The sequence below is a fragment of the Vidua chalybeata genome, chromosome 14, assembly GCF_026979565.1.
Source record: "Vidua chalybeata isolate OUT-0048 chromosome 14, bVidCha1 merged haplotype, whole genome shotgun sequence".
Classification (NCBI taxonomy): Eukaryota; Metazoa; Chordata; class Aves; order Passeriformes; family Viduidae; genus Vidua; species Vidua chalybeata.
In genome coordinates, this window is record NC_071543.1 from 4653876 (window position 1) to 4680160 (window position 26285).

At 54.1% G+C, this 26285-nt stretch overlaps 1 protein-coding gene across 3 annotated transcripts in view; it reads right to left on the reverse strand.

The window, feature by feature from the left end:
- Positions 1-782: 782 nt before the first annotated feature.
- Positions 783-26285, reverse strand: part of MID2 (midline 2) — a 69539-nt gene continuing 44036 nt past the window's right edge. For 2 of the 3 annotated variants that reach the window (XM_053955398.1, XM_053955397.1), the window contains exons 4-11: positions 23108-23215; positions 20800-20948; positions 20189-20316; positions 19064-19207; positions 15468-15629; positions 10504-10711; positions 9951-10322; positions 783-5262 (exon numbers count right to left, since the gene is read on the reverse strand). In XM_053955398.1, the coding sequence (XP_053811373.1) occupies positions 5127-5262; positions 9951-10322; positions 10504-10711; positions 15468-15629; positions 19064-19207; positions 20189-20316; positions 20800-20948; positions 23108-23215 (1407 nt within the window). In that variant the 3' untranslated portion in view covers positions 783-5126. The other variant, XM_053955399.1, reaches the window with a different exon arrangement.

The following is a 26285-nucleotide window of genomic DNA, read 5'->3' on the forward strand; positions in this document are numbered from 1 at the left end:
TCCAGGAAGTGCTTCCCTCCCACCTGCCTCCTGCTGAGCCTGTCTCCACCTGAGGGAATGGTTCATGCTGGGCCAGGGAGGGTCAGGCTGGATATCAGGAAAGGTTCTTCCCCAGAGGGTGCTGGCACTGCCCAGGCTCCCCAGGGAATGGGCATGGCCCTGAGGCTGACAGAGCTCTGGGAGCCTTTGGACAGCGCTGCCAGGGATGCCCAGGGTGGCATTGTTGGGGGGGTCTGTGCAAGGCCAGGAATTGGACTTGATCCTGATGGATTCCTTCCAACTCAGGAGATTCTCTGATTCTCTAAGAGGATTGAGGGGAAATCCAGGTTAAACACAGTGCAGGGGCCCAGACACATGGGAAGGGCTGTGCAGAGGGCACAGGGGGTAGATCCCAGCTCCCATGGAACCATACGTGGTAGGATTGGTTACCTTGATCAATCCAGGGGAAAATCCCACCTGGCTGAGGAGCCTTGAGAACACAGGTGTTCTGTATGTGACACCTGATGTACCCCATGCCATCAGGGATAAAAGGGCTCCCGTGCCATTAACCAGCCCCAAGCTGCTCCAGTGCTGCCTGCCCTTGGCAGGGAGGGTGGCAGTGACACAGAGGGAGCAGTGACACAGAGGGAGCATCCCCACCTGGCCACTTCCCCCCTTGCCCACCTTCCCAGGCCATGCGCCACGCTTCGGCCATCTCCATGCTGGCCACCTTGGGCCCCCGTGGTGGGGACTGGGTTGGGAAATGCCTGAGGCTGTAGCTGGGGCCGGGTGTGGCTGTGCAGGGGACAGGGCTCAGGCTCCATTGTGGCACAAGGATGAAGGTGCTCAATGGGCCCAGAGGGTGCTGCTGTGTATTTGTGCAGTGAGTGAAATAAAATAACAGTGTAATTTTGTCATCAGCAGCACTTCTCTCCATCCTCCAGGTGCTGTGTGAATGTTAAGAGAGTATTTAATTCATTATCAGGTGGAGCAGGATTAAAAAGCCCATTTTACAAATGAAGACACCATTCAAGAGAAGTTATTCACATCAGGGTGACACACTGGGAACAGAACAGATGGATTTTAATGAAAAATGAAGGGCAAAGGTTTGCCAAATGATGGACATATATTTTGGTACATGAAAGCTCAGAGCCCAGGTATCAATTAAATCATCAATCCAGCTGAAGGTGGTGATGGTTCCTTGCAACCATCAGTAACCATGACAGCTGAATTTGTGGCTCTAATGGGCCTTGAGAAGACTCTGCAGGTAATTTTCTCATTGTTCTGGTGTTTAACTTCCTCGAACCATGGAATAGTTTGGGTTGGAAGGGACCTTAAAAATTATCCAGTTCCATCCAGTTCTTCCTGCTCTGCCCTGCAGCCCGCTCAAACCACTTCCCCCATTGCTACTGCCCCGACAGCCCAGCCCTAGCCCCATCACTCAGGTGATTTCTGGTGGACTGTGGTGGCAGAGGCACCTGTGCACTGGCAGAGGCACACTGCAGTCTCTGCCAGGCACTGCTGAGCGCAGAGCAAAGACAGCGGCTGCATCACACAGAGCCAGGCTCCATCCCAGCAGCTGCCTGATCAAAGGCAGCAAGCCCAGCACAGCTCCTGTCAGCGAGGAGCTGTAATGAGGATTTTCATACAGACAGCCTCTGCACAGAGAATCCCAGTGACGGATGTCAGCCTGCTTGCCTGTGTAAATAAACAGGGACAAATTAGAGCCAGGGAGGCAGGAGAGCAAGGGCCATGTGGAGAGAAGGCACTTGGCTCAAAGCAGTGGGGCATAGGGGGCAGGGAGGCTGTGGCTGAGGGAATTTTTGAGGCTCAGTTGCTCACTGTAGCTGTGGAGGGCTGTGTGTGCCTCGGGGACCAGGCAGCCCCTGCTCTGTGCAGCCCTGGATCCACTATCTTGTGCAGAAGTACCCACAGGAGCCTTCCTGCGCCCCCCCTCCCTGGGCAGGACTGGGACCCTTCTGCTTTCTGTGACATGTGGTGATGGGGGCTCTGCTTCAGCTCTGGGGGTCTCAGGGTGCCCTTGCCCCCTCACCCTGGCTCCTTGTGCCTTATTTTCTGGCTGGTGTTTACTTTTAAAACTGCCGGGAGTGCTTGGCTCCTTGCATCCTGCACTGACCCAGTTCTTGCTCGTTGCCATGGAGAACTGGACCCAATTCCATTAACAGTCCCTGTGCTGCTCCTGCCTGCCTCCGAAGCTTGGAGGATGCAGTGGTGAGCCTGGATGGGATGTTCTCAGGAGAGGGGCCAGGTGGGATTTGCAAGGGCTGATGAAGGGCTGGAGTCTCGAGCTGCCTGCCCCAGGTTGGTCAGGACACTTCCTGCAATTCAAAATGGGTTCCTGCAGCTCAGGAGAATTCCTGAGGCTCCCCTTGCAGCCATTTTTAGTCTGAGACACAAGCACTGATGTCCTCACCACCTCCCTCCTGCCTCTCTCCTTCCCTTTCACATGTCTTAAACCCCAGAATTATTCAATAAAGACTTCTGATCTCATTCCAGGTGTTGTCCACTCCATAGCCAGACCAAGAATATTAAGCAATGCTCAGTCTAATGATCAAGAACACTCAGTTTTAGGGGGTGGTTATTCAGATGAGTATTTAAAGTCTCAAGTTCCACTAAGGATTAATTGGGGGCAGCTCAGACTCTAACTCGTTTGCCCTGTGCAGTCTATGAGCAGGTCAGGGTGTCATTCTTTTCTGTCCATTTATTTAACTTTTTTTTTTTTTTTTTTTTTTTTTTTTTTTTTTTGTTTTTTTTTTGTTTGTTTTTTTTTTTCCCCAGCCTGGAGTGAAATCACCAGTTAAAGGGATTTTCATTCCTGGATGGGGGAGCTGTAGCAATGGATTCCTGGTGAGGATTATCCCACCCCAGTGCAAGCCATTCCTGCTGCAGACAGGACAGATGAGGCATCTTGATGTCACTTGCTATACAAACCCAGGAATTTCTCTTATCTCTTCACTTTGCAGCTTCCCAGAACAGGGGGGAAGCCCCAGGGCTCGCAGGCAGTGTGTTTTTAAGCTTTCTCAAGGGGGGGATTTTTAAAATTTCCTATTTCATGAACTACAGAAGAAATTAAAAGTAAAAACCCAACACCAACCTTCCCCTCAGTCCCCAAAACCTGCCATTAGCCTTCCCAAGCCCATGCCACATGCTGTTTTTTCCCCTCCTGATTGACTTGTGGAATGCACTTCTGGTTTGATTTTCAGTATTTGTGGTGCTGAAACCTCTTGTGTTTAAAGCACATTCCTGGAAAGCAGCAGCAAAGCTCATTCCATCATTTCAGAGCAGCCTTTTCCTTTCCATGAAACAAACTGCCATGTGAGTGATGGTTTTAAATTGGCTTTCACAACGAGGGATGCTGTTTCCTAGAAACCCGAGGTTGACAGGGAAAGGCACCAGATAAAGCAGGAAGAGAAAGGGAAGAGCTCCTTCCTGGGCTCATGCTGGCACTGGCTGGAAAAGAGGTGACCAGGGATAACATCCTTTAATGAGCTTCCCCTGGTTTCCAGGAGCTGTGACAGAGACCCCTGGGCCATCCCCAGCACTCGTGAGGGCTGGAGCATTGTTTGGCACTGGCAGGAGGGAACGTGGGACCAGTCTCACGGTGGGGATGGCTCTCAGGGAGTTTTGGCCACAGCCAGAGGACACAGAGGTGACACTGCCACATTTCTTCCCTGGCACCACCTCAGTACAGGCTGATCCTTTGCCATCTGCTCTTCCCCTGCCCAGCAGCCCCCAGTCATGCCCGTTCCTCAGGCTGGCACCAAGTGGGCTCTGAGCCAAGCCAGCCTGAGCAGCCCCAGCAGGCACGAGCTCCCGGCTTTGCTGTCCCAGTGCTCCTCATCCCTTTGGGCCTTGCCTTGGGCTGTGGTTTGTCCTGGAGATGGGTTTCAGGTTAACGAAACCCATGAGTTTAAGGGATAATGAAGTGCACCTATGGAAAGCCTCAAGGAAAATGCATCCTCCACTCCCAGGACTCATTTCCCCACTTAACACGGTCGTTCTACGGCCAATAGAGCAATCTCCGGAGCTTCCTCTCATTCCATTGGGGTGGAGGGAGGAGGGATGGGGCGAGTGTGAGTCCCGGCACCCCCAGGACCCTGCTTTGCCAAGGTGTGCCCTTCCCAGCACCTCCCAGCCCCGCCAGCTCTCCAGGCACTGGGCTAACATCCATCCTGGGAGCGCCCACTCCCAGCCCAAGCCACCGAGGCAGGAACCCTGCCAGCAGCACGGGGGAGCAGCGTGTCAGACACATCCCTGCAGAGAATTCCTGCCTTTCTGGAAGCTCTGGATGCACTGAGCAGACGGCCCGTGCTGTGGAGCTGTTGTGACAGCCGGGGTAAGCCGACCCAGATTAACCCCCGCAGGTCCGGAGGCTCACTCGGGACTGATGGGCTGCACAGTGCTGTTCTCATGGCAGTTTCGCGGTGGGCCGACAGCAGAGCCGAGCAGTGCCTCACCTCTCCACGCTGAGGCTCTGCCATTCAAGTGCCCATTTGTGGCCATTCAGGGAATGATTCTCCTTTGGAAGGTTTTATTTTTCAGTTTAAAAGAAAAGAAAGTTCCCGTGCTGTGTCAATCCCATGGAGAGGGGAGCAGGTCCTCTCCCAGGGACGACTGTGCCATAGTGACAGGAGAGGATCTGTGTCCCCTTATATCTGGGAATAGCCAGATTTTTGCTCCTATTGTGTCCTTGCTGCTCGCTGGGTGCTCACTGGGCTCTGGGCAGGCTGGGTGGCAGGGCTCCGGGCCTCTCCTGCCATAGGGGTTGCTCACCAGGGTTGGGGCACCTCTGGCTTTTGGCACCTGTGGTGGGATCTGTTTGACAAGGGGCCAGAACTCAGGACCCCCTGCAGATCTCTGCCAGACCCCACACACTTGCCCCAGGACATGCAGCAAACCAGGCTGGAGCAGAGTGATGGGACAGATGACGGGGATGGGGCTGGGACAACCCCTGGCAAGCTGCGGTGGTCTGGGGCTACCCTGCCAGTCTCTGGACCAGGGAATAAAATGTCTGGAAATGGAGGCTGTGAGCCCTGGGCACTGCAGCTCCCCACTCCTCGGTGTGGGGCTCGGGGCAGTGGGGTCTTTGTGGCAGAAGCAGGAGCACCAGCACCAAACCCAGCTCATCACTGCTGTGTGTCACTGACAACCCACAGCAAGGGCAGATCTCTGACCAGTGCAAACGCCACAGGTTTGGTCCTAGCAGGAGCAGCAATTATCCTCCAGGCAGGTTCCATGTGCTGGCAGTTTAACAGGAAAAGCCTGGAGCAAAGGCATAAAGCAAGAAATATTTAATTCCACAGTGTTGGTTTGCACTGTATGTTTTCCACTTAATAAATATTTTAGGCACTTGTGCTCCAAAAATGGGCTGTCTTCTGCAGGTTTGTGTGCCTGTGCTCCCCCACATGAGGCTCCTCCCAATGCCCCTTTTCCAGCAGCTTCTGCCCAACACGGGCTGTGCCCACTCCCTGGGCCCAGTCCTGCCTGGTGGGGCCCGTGGGAGACCCCAGGGATGTGCCCCCAGGGCTGGGGCTGGGAAAGGGGAGCCCCTGAGCTGCTCCCTGCTAATCCCTGTGCACAACAGGGGCTCTGTGCAGGGGGCTGCCACGGCCAGTGCTCAGCCCCACCACCAGCTCCATCTCCACCCGCTCCAAGGCAGTGGTGGGGCGAGAGCACCAGGACATGGCTGGCACTCAGAGATGTCCAGAATCCCTGTGGCCACCCAGGACTGGGGAAAGGGCAGGCTGGCATACCCAGTGTCCTGGATAATGGGACATCACCCAGGGGCTGGCAGCAGGCTGCTCGATATTTATGTGTACAGATGGTTTTGGATGGAGCTTTAGCACCCCCTGTGCCTGGCCACCCCACAGGCTCTCCAGGCTGGGCTGAGCCCAGCACAAGGAAAGCTGCTGCTGGGTGGTACCACAAATCCCCTCTGCTCTTGTGGATGCACGGCCATGTTTTGCCAGGTTTGGGGAACGCTGTGATGGCCAGCAAGAAAATCCCAGGGCTGTCCTCACCTTACGGCCTCCCTCACACACAGACATACCCAGTAACGTATATATATTATATTATATTTTATATATATATATATATATATATGTATATATATATACACATGTTAACAAAGAACTTGCAAAAAAAACAACAAAAAGGGAAAAATACAACAGGAAGAACAGCCCTCCCCCCAAGTAAAATGGAAGCAGGAATGTTACATGTGGAAGGGGAGGCTGAGGGGAGCCAGGAGTCCACACATCCCGAACTTGAACACTGGTGTCACCAGGAGCAGCAGCTCTCTGAGCCCCCCTCCATGTCTTAAGTAGGGCTCAGGGATGGGGCTGCTGCTCCCCAAATCATGGTGACAATTGGGTGGCCTCTGCTTTCAGTACCACAGGAGGAAAATGTGGGTGACTGGGAAAGGCCCCCAGCCCCTGCTTGGGGTGTGGAGCTCCCCCAGCCCCCATCTGACTGGGTATGAGACATGTGTGGGGGCCAGGGGTCCCACAGTTAGTGCAATTTCATCAGATGCAAATGTCACATTAAGGGCTCATTGTCTGTGAGCTGAGGATGCTGAATGCTCCCTGAGCCCATCCCAGCAGTGCCAGCACCATCCTCGGCATTGCCAGGGCCAACATCCCCCTCCAGCACCTGGATCCCTCTGGGGTGACACAGGATCAGCAGCCCCATGGGACCGGCACGGACTTCCATGAGACCTTCCCATGAAAAACATCCAACTTAAAAGGGTGATGTAACCTCCCAAAGTGAAATGGGGCCATGAGCCAGGCTGTGGAGATGGCAGGTGTGCCCTGCTGCACCCTCCCTGAGCTCCTACCTGCCGGGCTGGGAGGAGCAAATGGAGCTGCTCCTCTGCTCAGGAGGAGGCAGAAGAAGGGGTGTATCCCCTATGCCCTGCCAGGCACCATGGGAAGCAGCCTGGATCAGAGGGAAACTCCTCTCAGCTTGGTAGGGCCGGCAGCAGATCCTTCCCCGAAGTGCTGCCCACCTCCCTTTTCCAAAAACCACAGCCCAGACACACAGAGAGATGGCATGCTGGGAACACTCCTCCTGGGCAAAACTGTCACCACCAGACTCACCAACATACATCCCCTTGGCCAGGTCACTGGGAGGGGGCACCAGATGAATTCTGAACTGGCTCCAGATGAATTCAACCTGTCTCTGGCACAGCCTCCATGGGGTGAGCCCCAAGAGCCCTGTCCAAGCAAGCCACTCACTCCCAGAGCCTGGGCTTTGGAATCACAGGCTAGGCTGAGTTGGAAGGGGCCCATCAGAATCATTGAGCTGAACTCCTGGCCCTGCACAGGACACCCCAACAATCCCACCCCGTGTTTGGGAGCACTGTTCAAATACCCCTTGACCTCTGAATGCCTTAGGGCCATGACCATTTCCTGGGGAGCCTGAGCAGTGCCAGATCACCCCCTGAGAGAAAAACCTTTTCCTGTCATCCAACCTAACCCTCCCTCGACTCAGCTCCAGCCATTTCCTTCAGTCCTGTCACTGGTCACAAGAATGAAGAGATGGGTACCTGCCCTTCCACTCCCCCTTGGGAGGAGTTGAAGGTGACAAATAGGCCTCCCCTCTCTTCTTCTCCAGCTGAACAAACCAAGTGACCTCAGCCACTCCTCACAAGACCCCTCCAGACCCTTCTCCATCCTCACAGCCCTTCTTTGTTCATTCTCTAATAGCTTCATGCCTTTGTAATATTGTGGTGTGCAAAACTGCCCTCAGGCCTCAAGGTGAGACTGCCTCAGCCCAGAGCAGAGCATGACAATCCCCTCCCTGGCCCAGCTGGCCTGATGCCCCCAGAACAGGGATTTCCCTCCTGGCTGACTGAGATCCAACTGGCCATGGACCAGGTACCCCAGGGCCCTTCCCCAGCTGCTCTGCAGCCTCTTATTCCCCAGTTCATACACACAATCAGGGTTTCCCATCCCAGCCAAAGAATCTACCACCTTCCCTTGTTAAACTTCACATGGTTGGTGATTCCCCATCTGTCTAATTTGTCTGGGTCACTCTGCAGGGCCACTCTGCCCTTGAGAGAGTTGACAGCTCCTCCCAGCTTAGTGCAGCCAGCAGACTGACTTAGTGTCCCTTCCAGTCCTGCATCCAGGTTGTTAATGAAGATGTTGAAGAGCACAGGGCTGAGGATGGAGCTCTTCAAAACCCCACAAGTGACTAGTGCCAGCCTGATGTCACCCTTTGTGCCTGACCTACGAGCCAGCTGCTCAGCCACCCCGTGATGTGTTTGTCCAGCTGTGGGCTGGACATTTAGTCCAGAAGGATCCTGTGAGAGACTGCTAAAGCCTGCTAAAGTCCAAAAAGATTCCATCTCATGGTTTCCCTGGATCAATCAGGTGGGTTACCCTGTTTTAGAAGGAAATCAGGTTCAACAAGCAGGGATAGTTCCCTCTCAGCAAGCTCCACAGGGAGAGGCTGGCAGAGTTGGGTGGTCTCAGCTCAGTGGTCTCCAGTCCCACTGAGGCACCACATCTAGAGGAGGAGAAGGGGTTTCAAATGTCACAGAGCAAAGGCCAAGCACCAGCTGCCTTGGGCTACCATAATGCCTGAAATCCTTGCCCCCACAATGTCCCAGCCACTCACATGCCCACGGGCCCCAAACTGTGCCACAGACCCCCATGGTGGCAACAGGGATTGTGTGCCAGCCCAGCTCCTCCTGGCCTCTTAAAAATTCTGGAGACTGGAGCTTGGCCAGGGGACTTGATGCTTGTGGTTACTGGGAATACTGGAGACAGCCAAAGAGTTCCCAGTAGCCAGGGTCTCCGAGCCTCTGGGACACTCAGTCCTCTGCCACGGAGTAAACAGGATGGCTCCACACTCACACCACCACAGAATCATGGAATAGTTTGGGCTGGAAGGGATCCAGCACCCAGTCCAATCCCCTGGCAGGGTGGAGAACAAACCAGAAGTCAAGATTCAGTGCCATAAATTGAGATTTTGGGTCATAGAGCATAGAGGTAGTCTTTGAGCAGGACTCTACTGTGGGCTCAGAGTAGGAAGATGAGTTTCTGCTGCTGGGACACCAGACAGGACACTAATGGAGACCTATGTGGAGCAGGGCACTACTGGCCAGACCCTGGTTGGGAAGGAGCAGCTGCCAAACCTCTGTGCCAGGAGCCAAAGCTTCTCAAGGATGCAGGCCTCCCCGGTTACTGGGAAGCTCTCAAAGAAAGAGATGGTGGGCTGGGGGTCTGTGGCTCTACACTGCAGGACCCCGAAAATTATCAGGAGCATGCCATCTGCAGCACGGACGGCCACCGGGAACACCCTCAGTGCCCTCTGCACTCCCACAGACCAGCACCCTCCTCCACAGGACCACCATCCACTATACCACCACTGCCAGTGTCACCGAGCCCAAGGACTCCAAGCCGTATCCACCCCACCAGGGAAGCTACCCCAGACACATGGAATGTGTCCTCCCTGGAAAGTGCTGCTCAGTGCTCTGGGTCCCTACACCAGCTGCCAATGGGCTCCAGAGCCCATCCCTCCTGTCCCAACCTGCACCTCATGGTACACACGAGGCATTCCCTGACCACCATGGCACCTCAGGTCACCCTGAAACCTGCCCTGGCCTCTCCAGCTCCACAAGGGAAGACAGAACCATCCGGGTGACAATCTTGTTGGGGAGAGATGGGAGCAACCACCAGAGCTGCTCCAGCCACTCCTGCGCACCCTGGAGCTCACCAACAGCAGTTGATTTCCAGCTGTGGTTCGAGGTTCTTCCACTTTTTTCATTAAAGTAAGATGGAGCTGGGTGTGGATGGTGCTCGACTGCTCGGGCATCACAGTGGCTCTCTGGCATGGCTGCCAGTGGGCAGCGCTGGCCACCTGCACCCACCGGCATGGCCAGTGCTGCCACGAGGCATGGGCAGACCTGGGCAGCCTAGTGACAGGCTTTCATTCCTGACACGTACGGGGACTCCTGGGGCCGGCAGTTACACTCCTGCTGCTCAGGGTAATCGATGAAATCTGGGGCAGGCAGCCCCGAGAGGATCATCAGGGATTTGTTCCAGATGGTGAAGGTGGGACACACTGGCAGGATGAAGGAGACTTCGAAGGTGTGGAGGTGGAGGGAGTTGGCCGGGTCATAGAAGGAGAGCGCGTTGTTGTCGTAGTCCAGGAGGACACCGAGGCGCTTCATCTGCGGGTGCACCTCCACCAGCATCTCCTTGTTGTTGTGCCGCACCACGAAGTTGCTGTTGCAGCGGGAGAAGACCCAAGAAGAGGAGTTCTTCCCAATCCACTCGTTTTTGGGGGCTGACTTGTAAGCCACGCCGATGGCATACCTGCAGAAGAGGAGAAGCTGTGCTCAGCACCCTCCAGCCTCAGCACAGCACCAAGCCCAGCCCTGATGGCTACAGCACTCCGTGCTTTCAGAGCCCACCTGCTGTAAAAGGGCACAGGGTGGGCATCTCTGGCAGAGGCCGGACTGGAAAAGCATCCCCCCTCACACAGGTGGTGCCTTACCAGGTGGAGGATCCCACCACCACCTCCCAGTAGTGGCAGCCGCTGTCGATGAAGACGTTGCCAGCCGCGCCGTAGCAGCCTGTCCCGCTGAACCTCTCCGGCGTGTGGCTCTTCTTCAAGGAGCTCTCGTCCTTCTCCATCTGCAGCCCGTCATTGGAGATCTTCAGCTTCTTGTGAGCCATCTTGGGGTCCAGCTTGAATGGCTGACCTGTGGGGAGGAGACACATGGATTAGGATTTGTGTTGTTAGCATCATGGTGCAGGAATGATGCTAATGACACAAATTAGCATAATTTTTTCTAATGGGGCTTCTTCACATCTCGTGTTCTCAGCTTTGCATATTTAATGGTGGTTTGCTTGGGCGTTTTCCCCAAAACCAGACCAGATCTGGGTGATGTCCCAGAGCTTCAACCAACCTCCTTTTTTGTTCATGATTTCCCTCTGAAAGTCCCAGACTATCCCTAGATTTGCAAACAAAACCCCAAGATGCTACAAAGAAGCAAACTGAATTCAGGTGGGTTTTGCTGCTGTGTTTTCACATGAGATGCAGTAAAGTGCACACAGGCACTGGAGAGCACTTCCATGGGGATTCACCTGCTTCAGGACAAAGCAAATGACAGCTGCAGAGAACACCCCAAGTCCTGCCGATGCCTTCACCCTCATGTTTTGGTACCCAGCATGGGGCATGACTAGCTGTGTCCTCCTTTACACTCCCATTTTTGGCTACAGACACAGGGTCCCAGCAAGAAGAAACAATGACACCACCATGGCAATTGGGTCCTGAACCTGGGCTGGGGACCCCCAGAATGGCCAGGAAACCCTGGAAAGCCAGGAAACACAAGGAGAACCCCAGGACAGCTGGGAACGTCTGCAAAGAGCTGCAATATCATCGACTATTGCAGCTGCAGAGCGGAGCTCATCTGTGCTGTGCTCTGTAACCCGATGGTAGCTCGTGCTGGTTTTCCTTGGAGCCCAATTTGCTGAATAATTGAGTTGAGAAGCCTGAATGTAAAGCTGCAAATTGGGAGTGACCTGCCCCCTCCTTCTTCTGGCTGCTCTGATCTTTCTGCCGTATCTTTTCCTGGCAGTAATGCAAAAAGACAAGTTCTGAGGAAGTGAGGTATAAAAATACTTGGCTCCATCAGGAGAGAGACACTCACAGCTCTCTTTCTGAAGGCAACCCCTTATTAAGGTCAGTGTGAAGAAGTGCAGCCCAGCTCTTATCACTGTTCGTGCTGCCATGTCCTGGAGCAAGTGCTTGAGCTGCATGCACAAGCAGTGAGTGCGATGGGCAGGCTCAGAGAGTATTTCAGAGAGCACAGCCAGGCACCTGCTACCCTTCCCAAAATCTCACTCTGGCACTGGGAAAAAATATAGACTTCACAGAGGTCATAATGGTCCCAACCTCAACCCCCCAGCATGGGAGCTGCCAGAGGAAGGGGGGCTCTGCCTGCAGCCTTCACTCCCTGCTCCCCCACCATCAGCAGCCTCTGTGCCTCCCAGTCACTGTTCTCCAGCCCTGCCCTGCAGAGAGCCAAGGCTTACAATTATTCCTTTCATCACTGATGATTCCTCTCATCATTAATGTTTCCTCTCATCATTAATATGTAGCTCCTGGGCTGGTCACTCAGATTACCTTTATCCCACAAATTCAGCTTGCTGGGATATTCCTGACAGCCTTTTGCTGATCATCCCTGCATGAGGCTCGGGAGCTGTGGGGAAGCAGCTGCTTTCAGGGCTGGACACGGCTGGCTGCACCCCTGGAGCATTTATCAGCTGGATCAGCCCTCCCTTCCCAGCAGAGCCAGAGTGAGCAGAGCAGAGGAAATCCTGTCTGGCACTGGGTGTGAGGGAGCAAAGGGGAGGCAGCCAGGAACACGGTCAAGGTCAGTGGAATGCAGGGATGGAGCCAGGCAGAAGGAGGCGTGTGCTGGAGCTGCATCCCCACCCTGCAGGACCCCAGACACCCACCCTGCTCCCCTGGACCTCACATGGCTCCTGTACCCATCCCAGTGAGCAGGGGCTCACCGGCTTGGGACGCTCCTGTCACCCACCCAGAGGGACAGCGAGGACAGGCTGCCTGCTCCTTTATATAACAGCTATGGAAATAACTGGAACGAGATCCCCAGGAGCAGGAGACGACATCCAACACTCAGCCAAATCTGGGACAGCAGCCCAGCCCACCGGGGGTCAGTGCAGGGGTGCCACCGGCGCCCTGCAGCACAGCAGCTCCTCTGTGCCCCACTCCCCTGGCTGCAGGAGGACAGGGACGGGGCAGGGCGGAGAGGGCGGACAGCTGGTGACTGCGTTTGGCTGAAAATGTGTGGAGAGAAAGGAGGGATGGATATGAACTCGGCACCCAAGGATGCTGCAGGCACCCACCATATTCTGCCCAGAGAGGAAAGAAAGCTGCAGGGACACAGGGACACAAACCCAGCCCCTCCTGCTTTCTGTCTCTCCTCTCTGCCTGCAATGGCAGTGTCCCTATGACCACCAGCCATCCAAGATGCCATCTGTGGGGCACAGGACACCCACAGAGCACGGCTGCCAGCACCATCCTGTCCTCCCTGAAGACATCACCTTCGGCAAAGAAAGAAACAAAGATGCATCACTGTACTGCTGAGTCATCAAGTCATAGGAAAGCCATAAATCCATCTAAATTTTCACAGATTCCCTGCTGGGAAGCTTCTGCAGGGGTCATCCTGCCCTTAAAAACACCTGCACTAACATGATTCAGTCAGTAATTTTGACCTTGCTGCCCACTGCTCAAGCATCAAACCCACTCCTGACATCTCACATGGGATGTGGATGGAGCCATCCTGTAGCACACTAAGGTGTTGCCAAAATATGCAGAAATCAGGAAAAGCCAGATTTGTGAGGGAAAATAAGACCAGGATGCAGTGGCCAAGGCAAGGGCTGTAAAACACATTTCCCTGCACTTTATTTATGGCCAGAGCTGGGCCTGTCCCTGCATTCCAGCACTTTCAGCTACTTTTGGACACTTGCTCCTAAATAAGTCCTGCTCAGGCCCAGCCTCAGCAGAGGATGGTCTCTCTGTCACTAAACCAAACCTGTTCTCCCAAGCTTCTCTTCTCAGGAACGCAGATTTAGTGCCAGCACTGACAGCGCTGATGCTGCGGAAATCGATGTGTCCTGACACTGACCTTCTGGCGATGGAGAGAGCTCTCCAGACATCCCTTCAGGAACAGAACGGGCTGTGAAATATGTTAATGGTGAGCTGCTGTTTCTGTGTTGAGCTGCTGACACTTCCACCAAGGTTACAGCAGTGGGAAAGCATGGGTGTGATATCCTCTGGATATTGTCCACCAGAAAAGGAGAAACCCTGGTCCCAAATACCAGCAGGAGGAAAAGACAGTGGGGGCAGGCTGGGGCTGCAGCACAGGGCAGCAGCACCACTGGACACCCAAAGGAGCCCTTGTCCCCCGAAGCTGGCCACAGAAGGAAATAAATCAATATATATTATATCCATATATAATATATCAAATAATCAAACTTTCAGGAATTCAGAAGTTTCCACAAACACAGATGGCAGAGGAACACCAAACTGGTGGCAGAGTGGGATGTGCCCATCGATGCCACATGCCTCTCCTGCCCAACACATGAGTGGGAAGTGAGGGATGGGTCCTTGTGGAAAGGGGCTTTAGCACATGCAAACCCACAATCACACATAACCTGTGCAGTGTCTCAAGTGGGGCTGCTCCAGGTTTCAAACATGCAAGAGGCTGCTGCAGACACATCCCTGCAGCAAGGAGAGCTCAACACCTGACTGGACTCTGATCGAACACAGTCTATCCCCAAGCAGCAGCCCTCAGAGCTGTGCTGGCAGCTCTGGTGACTGGCACTCAGCTAAAATCACAGAGAGCAGACCCTATCCAATGGGAGCTGCCACCACGGCCATCCATCCTTGCTCCCAGCTTCCCAAGCCGCCCATTCCTCACTCCCAGAGCGAGCGCCTTCCCAAGCTGGGGAAGCACCAAGAAACAGAAGCTGCAGGAGGGATAAATTTTTAATGAACAGGCAGATTGGGTTGGAGTTTGCTCTTCAGCAGCTCCCTCAGCCCCCTGCCTCAATGTTGTTTTATGCAGTTTAATGTCGCACAAAGAAAAGGAGGAGGTAGAGGTGATAAATCATCATGAAAGCCTTGCTCAGGCAGAAGCAACTGTTGGGAGAGAGACAGCTCACCAGGAGCACAAAGAGACATGCAAGCACTGGGAAGGCACGGGCACGGGGCAGACAGCCTGGAGAGACAACTTATTCTTCCCCCAACATCTCACACTGTCCCTCCTGTGTCACCCTTCAGGCCATGGGTGCCACTGCTTCTGCTGTCTTTGCTGTCTTTCAATGGAGAAAGGTTTCCTGCCACAAACCCTGGAGCTCTGTCTCTGCGCCAGGACAGACAGGTCTAGCTCCACTGCTCTCAGAGCTCAGCTTTCCCTAAACACATTTAACCTTCCTTGGCATCCCCAGGGCACTGGAAAGAAAAAACTTCTGCTTTGTGTGTGCCTGCAAAGCCCCATCCACCACCATGGAGACACCACCATTTTCAACCTTACGGCTTTCCAAACCACAACCCTGAGCAAGCTAAGGCACACACAAGAACACAGTTGCTCTGTGACTCCTTGCATCGGCCCCCAAAAGCCCAGGGATGTAAAGCCACCAGAAGAATGGACCATGATGAGCCCAGGGATGGGTGCTGACAGGAACAGAGCGCTGATGGGAGCCTCTGGCACCACATGGGGCATCAGGATACCATCCCTGAGGTAGGGAAGGAATGGAGGCACCAAGGGAGATGGGCACTCCAGTAATTTAACAACATAGTGTTTCCATCCCACTGCCAGCCATTGGCCGCTCCCCGGGAGCACTCAGCCATACCCCAGGCACCCTGGTGCCCTGGAAACTCTCCTCCCCCACTTGCCAGGGCCAGCTGAGTGCCTGGGCACCTACTGTTGGTCTTGAGGCGGGCAGGCTCACTGTTCCGGCTGCCCGCCTGGTTGATGGCCTTCACCAGGAAGATGTAGCGGGTGCCACTCTGCAGCCCGTGCACTGTGTAGTGGTTCTGCTTGATGTTGGGGACGATCATCCAGCTGTCCATGGAGTTGTAGAGACCTGCAGTGCAAGAGAGGGGCAGAGATTTATTCCCAGGGAAGGAGAGAATACAAAGCCTCTGTGCTGCTCATGCTTATGCTCATGCTCATGTGTGTCCCTCGGAAGGATTTACCACCTGCCTGGGAGTTCAGAGTGTCTGCAGGGAAATGTCCGGAGATGATAAATCCCAGCAACACAGAATCTTTTCCATTATTACACAAAGGCAATGTTGGTAAGGCAGGACCAGGGCTGCAGCGCTGGCATCTTGGGATGCTGCCATGGGAAGTGACGGGGAAAGGGTGCAGAGAAAGGGAAATGCAGCCAGCAGCAGCTTCCAGCCAGGGCAGATGGCAGAGGAAGCTGTTGGTGCCTGGGAGGGGGTGATGGTCACCATCCTCCCACCACCACCCCACCATCACTCTCTGCCATGTCTCTGCTCCCGCAGGACAGCCTCCCTCCTGCTCCAGGGCCCCAGCAGCACAAAGGGATGCATTTGCACCCAAATCGATGTGTTTGCAACTGAATCTTGCTCCTGCCCCGTCCCCAGTGCTCCAGGGTGGGAAGTAATAATCCATGGCTAAGGGAGGCTGATGCTTGGCTCCCTGAATAGACTGGTTTGCAGAGTAGTTCAAACAAAATGAGCTCCCAGTGAAGGGATCCAAACACTTGGAAATCATTCAGCAGGCTGAACTCTTTCTGGAAAGGGGAAGGAATGAAGAAGCCAAGACCATGGAGGTGCCAAGCTGACTGCTGCAGTGATTTGCAGTGTCTGAGCCTACAGGGCCTGGCATGTGTGGAAATGTAGTGCTGTACCTCAGGTGCGGTGACACAGTGCTCCAGGAAAGGGGAAAAGCCTTACATGGTGCCACAGGCTGTTCCTGCCATCTGCATGACTGGGATGAGGATCACCTGCAGCTGGCATGAGCACCGGAGTAGCTGAACTGGGGGACAAAGATGCTCTGGGGCTCAGGGGAAACAAGGGCAGCTATCCCAGCACAGGGGAAGGGCTTTGAGCCAAAAGGAATAAGGAAGTGTGGAAAATTAGCTGGAGGCTTCCTAGATCTGGCGAGAGGTGAGGAGTGCATGGTGAATTTGGGGTGACTGGAGGGGGGGTTTCAACAGGTGCAGGGCTGGGAGGCGGGAGCTAGGAATGCTCCACACCTCTTTTGCAATGGCTTCCAATTCATTTATCTTCAGTGGCTGGCTCAGCCGCAGGACAAGGGCAGGTTGCAGTCCTTGTCATCCTGAATTTAGTTTGGGATACACATGGGAATGGCCAAGGGGCACAGAGGAGTGTGATGTGAAGTAGAAAATAAAACAGATGTGATCGTGATTGCAGCTGCACGCAGAGCTGCTCTCGTTGGAGCGCACAGCTACCAGCCCAGCCTGGTCAGTGTCACCTTCCTGCAGGAAGGACCAGCTGGGGATGCTCCATCAGGAACAACGAGGTGGCTAAGAGAGGAGAAGGACTTGACCTTCCAAGTAGGTTTCTTTTGCAAAACAACCTCAAAGAGCTTGGCCTTGAAGACTAACCTCCTTGCCCCTACCCTTGCCAAAGCTTAAAAAAATCCCTTTTATTCTAGCATTCATCATCCACAAAAATGTCTGCCTCTTGCCAAACTCTTGGATTTGATGGAAGCGTGAAAGGAATGGGTTCCACAAGCCAACTCTGCACACCTTGGAAAGGTATTTCCTCTCCTGGTCAGGCTCCCAGCCCCTGCTCAGTGTTCCAGTGTCTCTTCACATGAGTTCAGCCAGGGCTCACACGGTCCCATGATCCAAACTGTGCTATTGCAAGGGACAATAAGTTATTAATTTTCTTCTCAGGGATTGAACTGATGTTTTCTTCACTCCTCCTACAAAGAGCAACCTGGAGGTTGCTGGCTGGCCAAGAAGGACACTTCTGACATGTGACCCTTCAGGCTCTCCTCCAGCACTGCCCTCACTGTTCCTCACCCTCATGATCTCCACAGCTCCCGCTTTCCCAAAGCCTGTGCCAGACCCCAGAGGTGGGCAGGTGACTCATTCCCAAGTCCCTCGGTGTATGGGACTCCAAGCCATGTGTGTCCAAAGTGGCATGTGGGAAAAGGTGAGAGCCAGATCCTTCCCTGGCATCGTCCCAGGGCAAGGGCACAAACTGCAGCAGGGGAAATCCTGAGTGGAAGAGGGCAAAATCCTCATAGCTGAGGGTGAGGAAGCACTGGATGCTCCATCCCTGAACAGTCCTTCTTCCTCAAGGAGCAAACCCTGAGCAACCTGCCAGTCCAGATTGCACAGAGCCAGCACAGGGACCTTCAGACATCCCTCCTGACCAAAACCACGTGGTGACACCAGTAAGTCCCCATCTTGTCCACAGCTGGAAGTGCAGGCGATGTGGAGCTGGTGGCCATCCAAGAGCAGAGCCAGAGAAGTGGCTGAGCTCTCCAGGCTTCCAGAGGACAAAGTGCTGGAGACAACGTGCTCTAGCTGGGAAGGAGAGGAGAGCCAAACAGGGCGGGTCTGGCTGCGGCAGCACTGGCACCTGACAGCCACCATGGAAAGGAAACGCATCATCTTGTTTTCCAAAACAAGGGCAAAGGCTGGGCCGGCGCTGTGGAGGTGGGATCCAGCTTGGAAAATCACAGGGAGCTTTCTCTGGCAGCTTCCTGCACATTTCAGAGTGCACTGACCAGCCTTCCGGGGCTGTGACACCGTGCTGCCGGTGCCAACGTCCTTCCAGCCAGTGGGACAGACTGACAGCAGCCCAAACACCCGCTCTGAGCCACCCTCACAGTGACAAGTGTTGCTAGGAAAACCAGGAATAAAACTTTCTCACAAGCCACAGACCATCAATGATTCTGTCCTCAGTCCTCAAATCAAATCCCATCCCTGTGAGACAAATCTGTAGTGGTGTGGAAAACCAACTTGGTATGGCAGTAATTTTCATGAAAAATTACCTGGAAATATGCCTCAGAGCTGTTCCAGAGGGTTTATAAACCAGCTTAGTTATCAGCCATGGAGCAGCCAGCACTGCCCTGTGTACAATGCCAGGTATCCATGGATTTGGGAGCTGTGAGATGGACAGGAGCCTCCAACGTTCCTGATGCTTCACCAAGTTGGGGCTGATGACACCAAGCGCAGACCAGAGCACCTCAGGGATGGCACCCAACACGGGGAGGTATCCATTGCTCTGATCCACTAGCTCTCGGTAGATCCTTTGCTGCTGTTTCCTCCACAAATACCCAGCCTTTAAAACCACTGATGAACCTGAGAACCTTTTCCTTACAAAATCCCAGAATGGTTTGGGCTGGATGGGACCTTAAAGCTCATCCAGTGACACCTCCTGCCATGGGCAGGGACGCCTTCCACTATCCCAGGTTGCTCCAAACTGGCCATGGACACTTCCAGGGATGGAGCAGCCAGAGGTTGTATGGGCAACATGGGATTCCCTGCTGAAGGGGAGTGTGGTGACTTACTGATAAAGTTGGCCTGGCCGGTGAAGATGGTGTACTGGAGCTCGTAGGAGCTGACGCTGAACTCGTCCTCTGAGATCCAGTGCACGGTGATGGTGTCATGGGAGGCTGTGCAGAGCTCCTCACGGACTGACGGTGGGTTCGGGGCTGTGGGATGGCACATACCACAGACTCTGGTCAGTTTGGGCTTTCCCCCCTTAAAAACCCAGGGCTTTTCTCCTCATATTAGGACTGAGATGGGCTTGCGGTAGGAGTAGTCTCTCAACACCAAAAACTCTCTTATTTAATCTGTCATTGTGTTTCCCACTGAACTAAACTTTTTAGTTTAACAAGGCATCCAGAGGTCAGAGCACAGGGTTTTCACTGCTGCTCCATCAAGTCTGACACCCCCACCCTGAAACAGGCTGAAACCCACTTCCAAATCCACTTATTTCCCTGCACTCGTTGTGGAGTAAGTATTTTATCCCATAACTGATCTGGACATGCTTGTGCTAATCTTTCACTGAAAGCTGATCTGCTTCATGATGATAAAATCGGATTTGGGTGAGTGAGGATGTCCTTGCCTCCCCGGAGCTCTCATCCCTCTGGTGCTCCAGCACAGGCTGATCCAGCAGCCGCTGCTGCTCTCAGACCACCAAGGTCAGCGATCAGTCTGTGCTGGGCATTAGGGCAGCACTGAGGGGCCCACTGAGGTCCTACCCAGAAGGGTTCATAATTTAGGACCAAGTGACCCAGAAAAAGGGCAGGAAAAGGGAAATGTTAAAGCACAGAGTGCCTTAGAAGTATAATAATTAATTAATTATTCATTCCTCCCCTGTAATCCTTATGGACCCTCATATAATCCTTATCCCTCTTGCATCCTTATGGACATCAGCCTCCCCCACCAGGTCATGGAGACCATAACTTTTAAGCTTTCTGATCTTTTCCATGGGTCCTCCAGGAACAGCAGGGTGAAACAGGAGGATGGGGACACATCACTGTTTTGGGGACAGCACAGGCCCTGCTCTGCCACAGCTGACCTGGCACTTGTTACTGGTTAAGTCCTAAAATAGGTCTGCCAGCTCTTGGTGGAGCACAGGGCAGGGGACTGAGGGGAAGATACAGAGTGGAGCACACCTGAGCACTCACCTGTTAGATAATCCAGCCCCTCCAGCAGCTTCTTCTCTCTGGAAAAATCTAAAGCAAAGTTTTCAAAGGCATCATTAAAATTGATATCTGGTATCAGGACTTGCGAGGATGCAGTTGCCATGGCGACCCTGGAAGGAAAGAAGGGACCATCAGTATGCAATAGGGTGCACGAGGGAGGCACAGGGATGGGGACAGCCTCACTGTGCCCCTCACCTGCTGTCAGGAAAACAGCTTGCACCTACAGACCACTGCCCCTACCCAGGAAGGTGGCCTAGCCTGGGGACAGGTTCTCTGAGAGTGGGGGGGGGTCCATCCCTGGGGTTTACAGCTTTGACTGGCCCCTGAACTCCCTTTGGACTGGCATTTCCACCACCTTCCTACCCCAGGGAAGGGGGTTTGCGTCCACAGAATTGTTAGGACCTACCATGCAGCACCTGTCCTGTGAGGGATGGGAACCTGAACCCGGGGTTTATTTGAGGACAGCACAGTGGGAGGCTGCAGGGATGGCTGGGGATCTTCAGCAAAGTGACTGGAGGGGACTTGGGTCATCTCTGGGCAGGGACCTACAACCAGGGGCCAGCTCCAGCAGCAGAGTCCCGAGCCCAGCGCACCTTTCGGCCACGTTCCGGGCAGTCTGCAGGAACCGTGCGTGGTCGTTCTCCTTCAGGATGTGCTCGGCCTGGTTGATGAGGACCGTGGAGCGCTCCAGGCACTGCCGGCAGTTGGCAACCTGCTGGGCCAGCTTCCGCAGCTTCATCACCTGTTGGAGGAGCAGAGGGAGACACCGGGGCTCAGAAACTTGAGTGGCACAGAGGGAACCCCATCCTGAGCCAGCAGCTGATCATGGCGAGCAAGGAGCAGTGAAAGGGCACAGGAATGTCTCAATGGCTCTGGGGAGGGAGCACAGCAAAGCACTTTCCATGTTTAATTTTGCTGGGGGTAGGAAAGCCCCAGGGCACAGCCTGCTCCTGCTCTGAGGGTCCCATATGTGATGGACCCTGGAGAGCAACACATCCTCTCTCCACTCCTCCTGTGCAAATACAGTGTCCCCCCACGCCAGCCCGAGGAGAGCAGGCTGCCATGAAACTCCTGCCAGTCACTCAGCACAGGGCAAGGGAACCTCAGGAGCAGGAGAAGCATTTACAGAGCTGATGGAAGATATCACATTCACAGCTGCTGAACTGAACTGAACTGACTGCTGGGTGACCAAGGTATGAGGGAATCTGCATGTTCTCCCCCTCCCTTCTCCCAAGCTCCATACATCCACTGGGCCATTTGTCAGGCAAAGCAGGGCAGAACAAATGGAAAACCAAATGGCAATCCAGCAGGAAAGCAGAATTCCTTGCTCCTCAGCTGGAGCACTTCAAACCAGCCACAGCCTCTAGAGGTTACTCCTTTCTCCACTGCTTCTGCAAAGGGTTTGGGCACTAATCTGTGCCCTTCGCCTCTACCCAGCTGCCAATTGTAGGAAAACAACATCTTGGAGCTTCCAGGTCCTTCTAAGCATGTCTGGAACTGGACAGCAGAGCCTGGAAGAGTCAAGGAAGAGGGTGGGAAGAGCAAGCAGACAGACAGATGGACCAGCAGACGGCACCGTTACATAAAATATGTTCCCTGGAGTGCTTGGGGTAGAAGCAGGATTTCAAAGCTCCCACTGCTGCCAGGCTGTCCTGGAGCCGTGCCGGTGGCTCTTCTGCCTACACACGCAGTGGAACCTGCTCCCAAACTGCCTGGGCAGCATCTGTATTTGGGGCTTGGCCACGGGTACTGCGGTGGGACCCCAGTGCACACCCAAGCTCAGTGAGAACAGCAATGGGGTCATGCAGGCTCCCCTGGGCACCCTCAGAGCTATAGCCCTCCAGCCCTCTTGCTGCTGGATGTGAAGAGCCCAGAAGGTGAAGCTGATGTCTCAAACACCAACAGCTGGACAGCTGCAGAGCCAGCTGAGGGTTGGAGCTGGAGAAGGGGTCCCAGGGAGGTAGGGCAGCACCGTCCTGGGACAAACATCCTTGCTGCAGCTCCTGGAGATAAACACAACACAGCACAGGAGTGAGATGAAGCAGTGGCATGAACTGTAGGGGGATCAAGACCATGAAAGACCCCTGAAGCCTCTGACTCATTTCCAGAAATGTCTGGAAGAATGGACTGTGCATGAGGACTGATTTGCAGAGAAAGTGAGAACTCCGCAGGAAAGGCAAAACTTATCTATAAAAAGGTCCCCCCAGGAAGCACAGACAGTGCCCCCAGGACCCTGACCCATTTGTCATTCCTTTCAGTCATAAGCATCTAGGAATCTTGGGTCCCTTCCCCTTTGGGGTGGGATGCTACACATAGAAACCATCAGGAAACATCTGGAGCCACTGGAGGAAAGGTCCAAACACTCCCACAAAGATGAGGGTGAGAAGCAGCTCCCCTTCAGCTGTGCTGCAATGCAGAGCATGCAGCCTCTGCTCTCTCTGCAGCACTGGACTATGGCCCTTCAGTATTAATTCCACATTATTCTATTAGAACCACAGTGGTGAAGAGCCCTGAGGAAGCTGTCTGGAGTGATCCAAGCCTCTGCACCAACTTGTCACGCTAACCAACACACTGTTCCTCCTCTAGCCAGCACATGCTTTGTCCTTGGCAGAGGAGCCCTGGGGCAGCAGCACTGATGGACACCTGGACATGGAGTGGCACGAGGGCAGCACCAGGGGACACCTGCAGTTTGGACAAGGAGATGCACCGGTGCGCTCAAAGCAAACCCTTCATGGCAAGGCAACACATGCTGCTGCAGCCCCTCTGCCCGAGGCTGGCACGTCCTGGTGTCACTGGCTGCACGAGGGCTGCTCCTAGACAGGAGGGGCAGACCCTGCAGCAGCCACCCCGTGGCACAGGAGGAGACCTGTGACCAGGGACACAGGAGCTTGGACCCCTCACCTTTGTCTCCTTGATCTTGACGGCGATGACCTGCTTGCGCTGGCGGATGATCTCCATCAGCTCATCACACTCCTCCATCAGCTTGGCCTCGTGCATGGCTGTGTTCACCTGGCCAGGAACAGCAGCACACAGGTGTTGGGAGGAACACACAGCACAGAGGTGTTGGGAGAGACACACAGTTCACAGGTGTTGGGAGGGACACACAATACACGTATTTTAGGAGAGACATACAACCCACAGGTGTTGGGAGGGACACACAATACACAGATTTTAGGAGGGACATATGACCCAGAGATGTAGGGAGGGACACACAGCACACTCTCATGGCTGTGCTCACAGTAGTGCACACACAGAGTGCAGTGGGGGCAACAAGCAGAGGTTCCAGTCCTCTGCCTCCAGGGAAGACCAGTATCCATGGGAGGATGGACAGGACAGGACAAGGGGGAATGCACTTCATGGAAGAGGAATCAAGCCTTAGCACTTTATTAAAGCACACTACAGGACAGAAATAAATTTTCCTCATTTTATACTCCCAAATCCCTCTGAAACAAGGCAGCCTTGAGTGAAGCACATTTTTGCTACAGGATCTTTTTTTAAACCTGGCCAGCAGATTATGCAACACTGGAGTGGGAGACAGCTGATGGTCTGCAAAGAGAGCTCCACTGAAGAAAAACAGTGGAAAATCTTCCCAATCTGCTGCATGTGGCGGGGGTTGGGGAACGGCTCCAGGGTTTGGAGCCTGCAGCAAGCTGCTGTGGCACTGCTGCTGTGCTGCTGTGGCAGAGCTGCTGTGACAGAGCTGCTGTGGCACAGCTGCTGTGGCAGAGCTGGCAGCACCCTGGTCCCTCAAAGCTGTGCACCCACAGGGATGGCTGTCACTCCAACTTCCCAGGAGCACAAACCTGGACTCCCCCTCTCATTCAGCTTCTGGGACACATGAGGATGAGGGAATATGAGGCTGAAGGCTGTGCACAGCAAGGGGCAAGAAAGAAATGTTGGGCCAAGGGACAGGAGGGGAGGTTGGGGCACCTCAGCTTGGCCCTGGGTCCATCCCTCCAACCAGCTGTTTCCCAATGGTCCAGCTCAGGCCTGGAGTGTTCCCCTCCCAGGATGGCTACAGGACAATGTAAATCTGTAGCCATCCACAGCCTAAATCTGAAAACCTACCCAGGGCAAGAAATCTCCCCTCAACCATGTTGAAGTTCTGGGGGATTGAAGGCAGGTAAAGTTGCAGAGGGCACCACAGTCTCTTTCCCAGTTGTCTTCTGCCAAAACAGGAACAGGGGTTCCCCCAAAGGGCCAGCAGAGCATGGAGGGGGTACTGCAGACCAAGACTGCTCCACTGGCAAAGCCCTGGCTCAAATACACCTGGACACTAGCTAGACCACTCTGTATGGATGAAGCAGCTCCCAGGTAAATGCTGGGTTTGGGGGTGAACACTCAGCAGGTGCTATGGCTGCAGGAAAGCTGGGCAGCTTTTAGTTGTAACAGGAGAGAGAAAAAATATTTCACCCACCTAATATTTCATTCCACCTGCTGGGGGGGAATGTGCTAGGGACAACAGTCCTAGAATAAACCCAGCTCTGGGAAAAGCCTGTCCTGCACCTCGTGGGGATGAGAAGCAGCATCTCAGCCCACAGCCTGACTCACACACAGGCAAGCCTCCTCCTACGTGCCCTGGCAGCTCGGGGATGGAGCAGAGGACCCCATCCCACCTCCACAGTCCTCAACAGGTTTTTGGCTGTGTAGCAGCTGTGCCCTGGGGACACCAGGAGCTCACACTGAGGCTGCTGTGACACAGAGGCCACAGTCCCATGGCACACCTGCAGCTTCTGCTCTTCCCCACAATGGGACATTGGGCTGGTACCATCCCTATTTTACAAACTCAGCTTCTCTGCAGGGTTGTTATCTGCCCTCCTTGGCCCACATTTCCATCACTGCCGCAGGATTTGGCCACTTTGACCTCTCTCAGTACGGCCCCCCATGCACCAGAGTCACTCTGAGGGGCAGCCCAGGCTCAGGGCCTTGAGGACACTTGCAGTGCCCTTCTCTGTCTCTCAAGGTGGTGGTGGCACCATTCTCTGGACATGACATGAGATTTACACTGAATGTTTCTGAGGGGCAGAGTACGTGGGGATTGCATGTGCTTGCCTGTGTGCCATGTCTGCAAATATCTCAGAAGCGAAATTCCCTGGAATCAGATTGATGGAGAGCACAGATATTTTCTGCTTCACAGTTTACTGTGCTCTCTGCGAAGGGGCCTCTGAGGGCCTGGCTGTACATTCAGCATAGCTGAGAAATGTTATTTGAACTGTTATTTTAAGCAGAGCATCTGGCAAAGCTGAAAACTCACAAACTCTGTCAAAAATGACAGCTTAGAGGTCTCAGACTCTGAGGATCAGACAGAAATACCAAATATCTTTCAATTTATCCTATGTCAGGTCATTAAGACATTGGAGCTGGATTCAAAGGAATGGGTTTGGAAGGACATCCAGCCACATCCCTGGTGGGTTCTCAGAGCCAAAGCATGGCCCATCAGAGCAGCAAGGGCTGGTGACTGTCACCAGAGCTCTGCAAGGGCATCCTGGCTCCTTCCCTCTCTGCCAAACCTCCATGCTATCTGTATTCCCAGACTCAGTCCAAGCCCACTGAGCCCTGGGGAAGAGGAAGCTCAGGAGAGACATTCCCAACAAAGCCATTCCTACTGCAGAGTGATGCACAGGCAGAGAGAAGCAGGACAACACCAGTGACACAGAAGGCCAGCAGTGCTGCAGAGCCAAGTGGGATTTTTCTGCTCCTTATTTTGGCTGGAAGTTCAGAGCATCTCAGCCCCCTCCTCCTTCTCTGCACATTGTGACAGTGGCTGCCAGCTGCTGGTGGCACACTCAGCCCTGCTGGCACTCACAAAAAGGGCTTCTGCACTCACTTCCTCTTGCCAGAGCATCAGGACATTATTGAGGGAGTGAAGAACAAAGTGCTGATGCTGCCTGCGGAAACCACAGGGCTTGAAGCACCTTCACAGCCCCAAACCCTGGCTGCTCGGAGATTCAGTTGGTGGAGGACAACATGCAGCTCCCTGGGCAAATGCATCATAGATGCTTTGCTGTGGGCAAACGGCTCCACCCTGCACAGGAGGATCCCTTGTCCTGCTGCAGCATCCCTGCATCCCGCTGCAGCA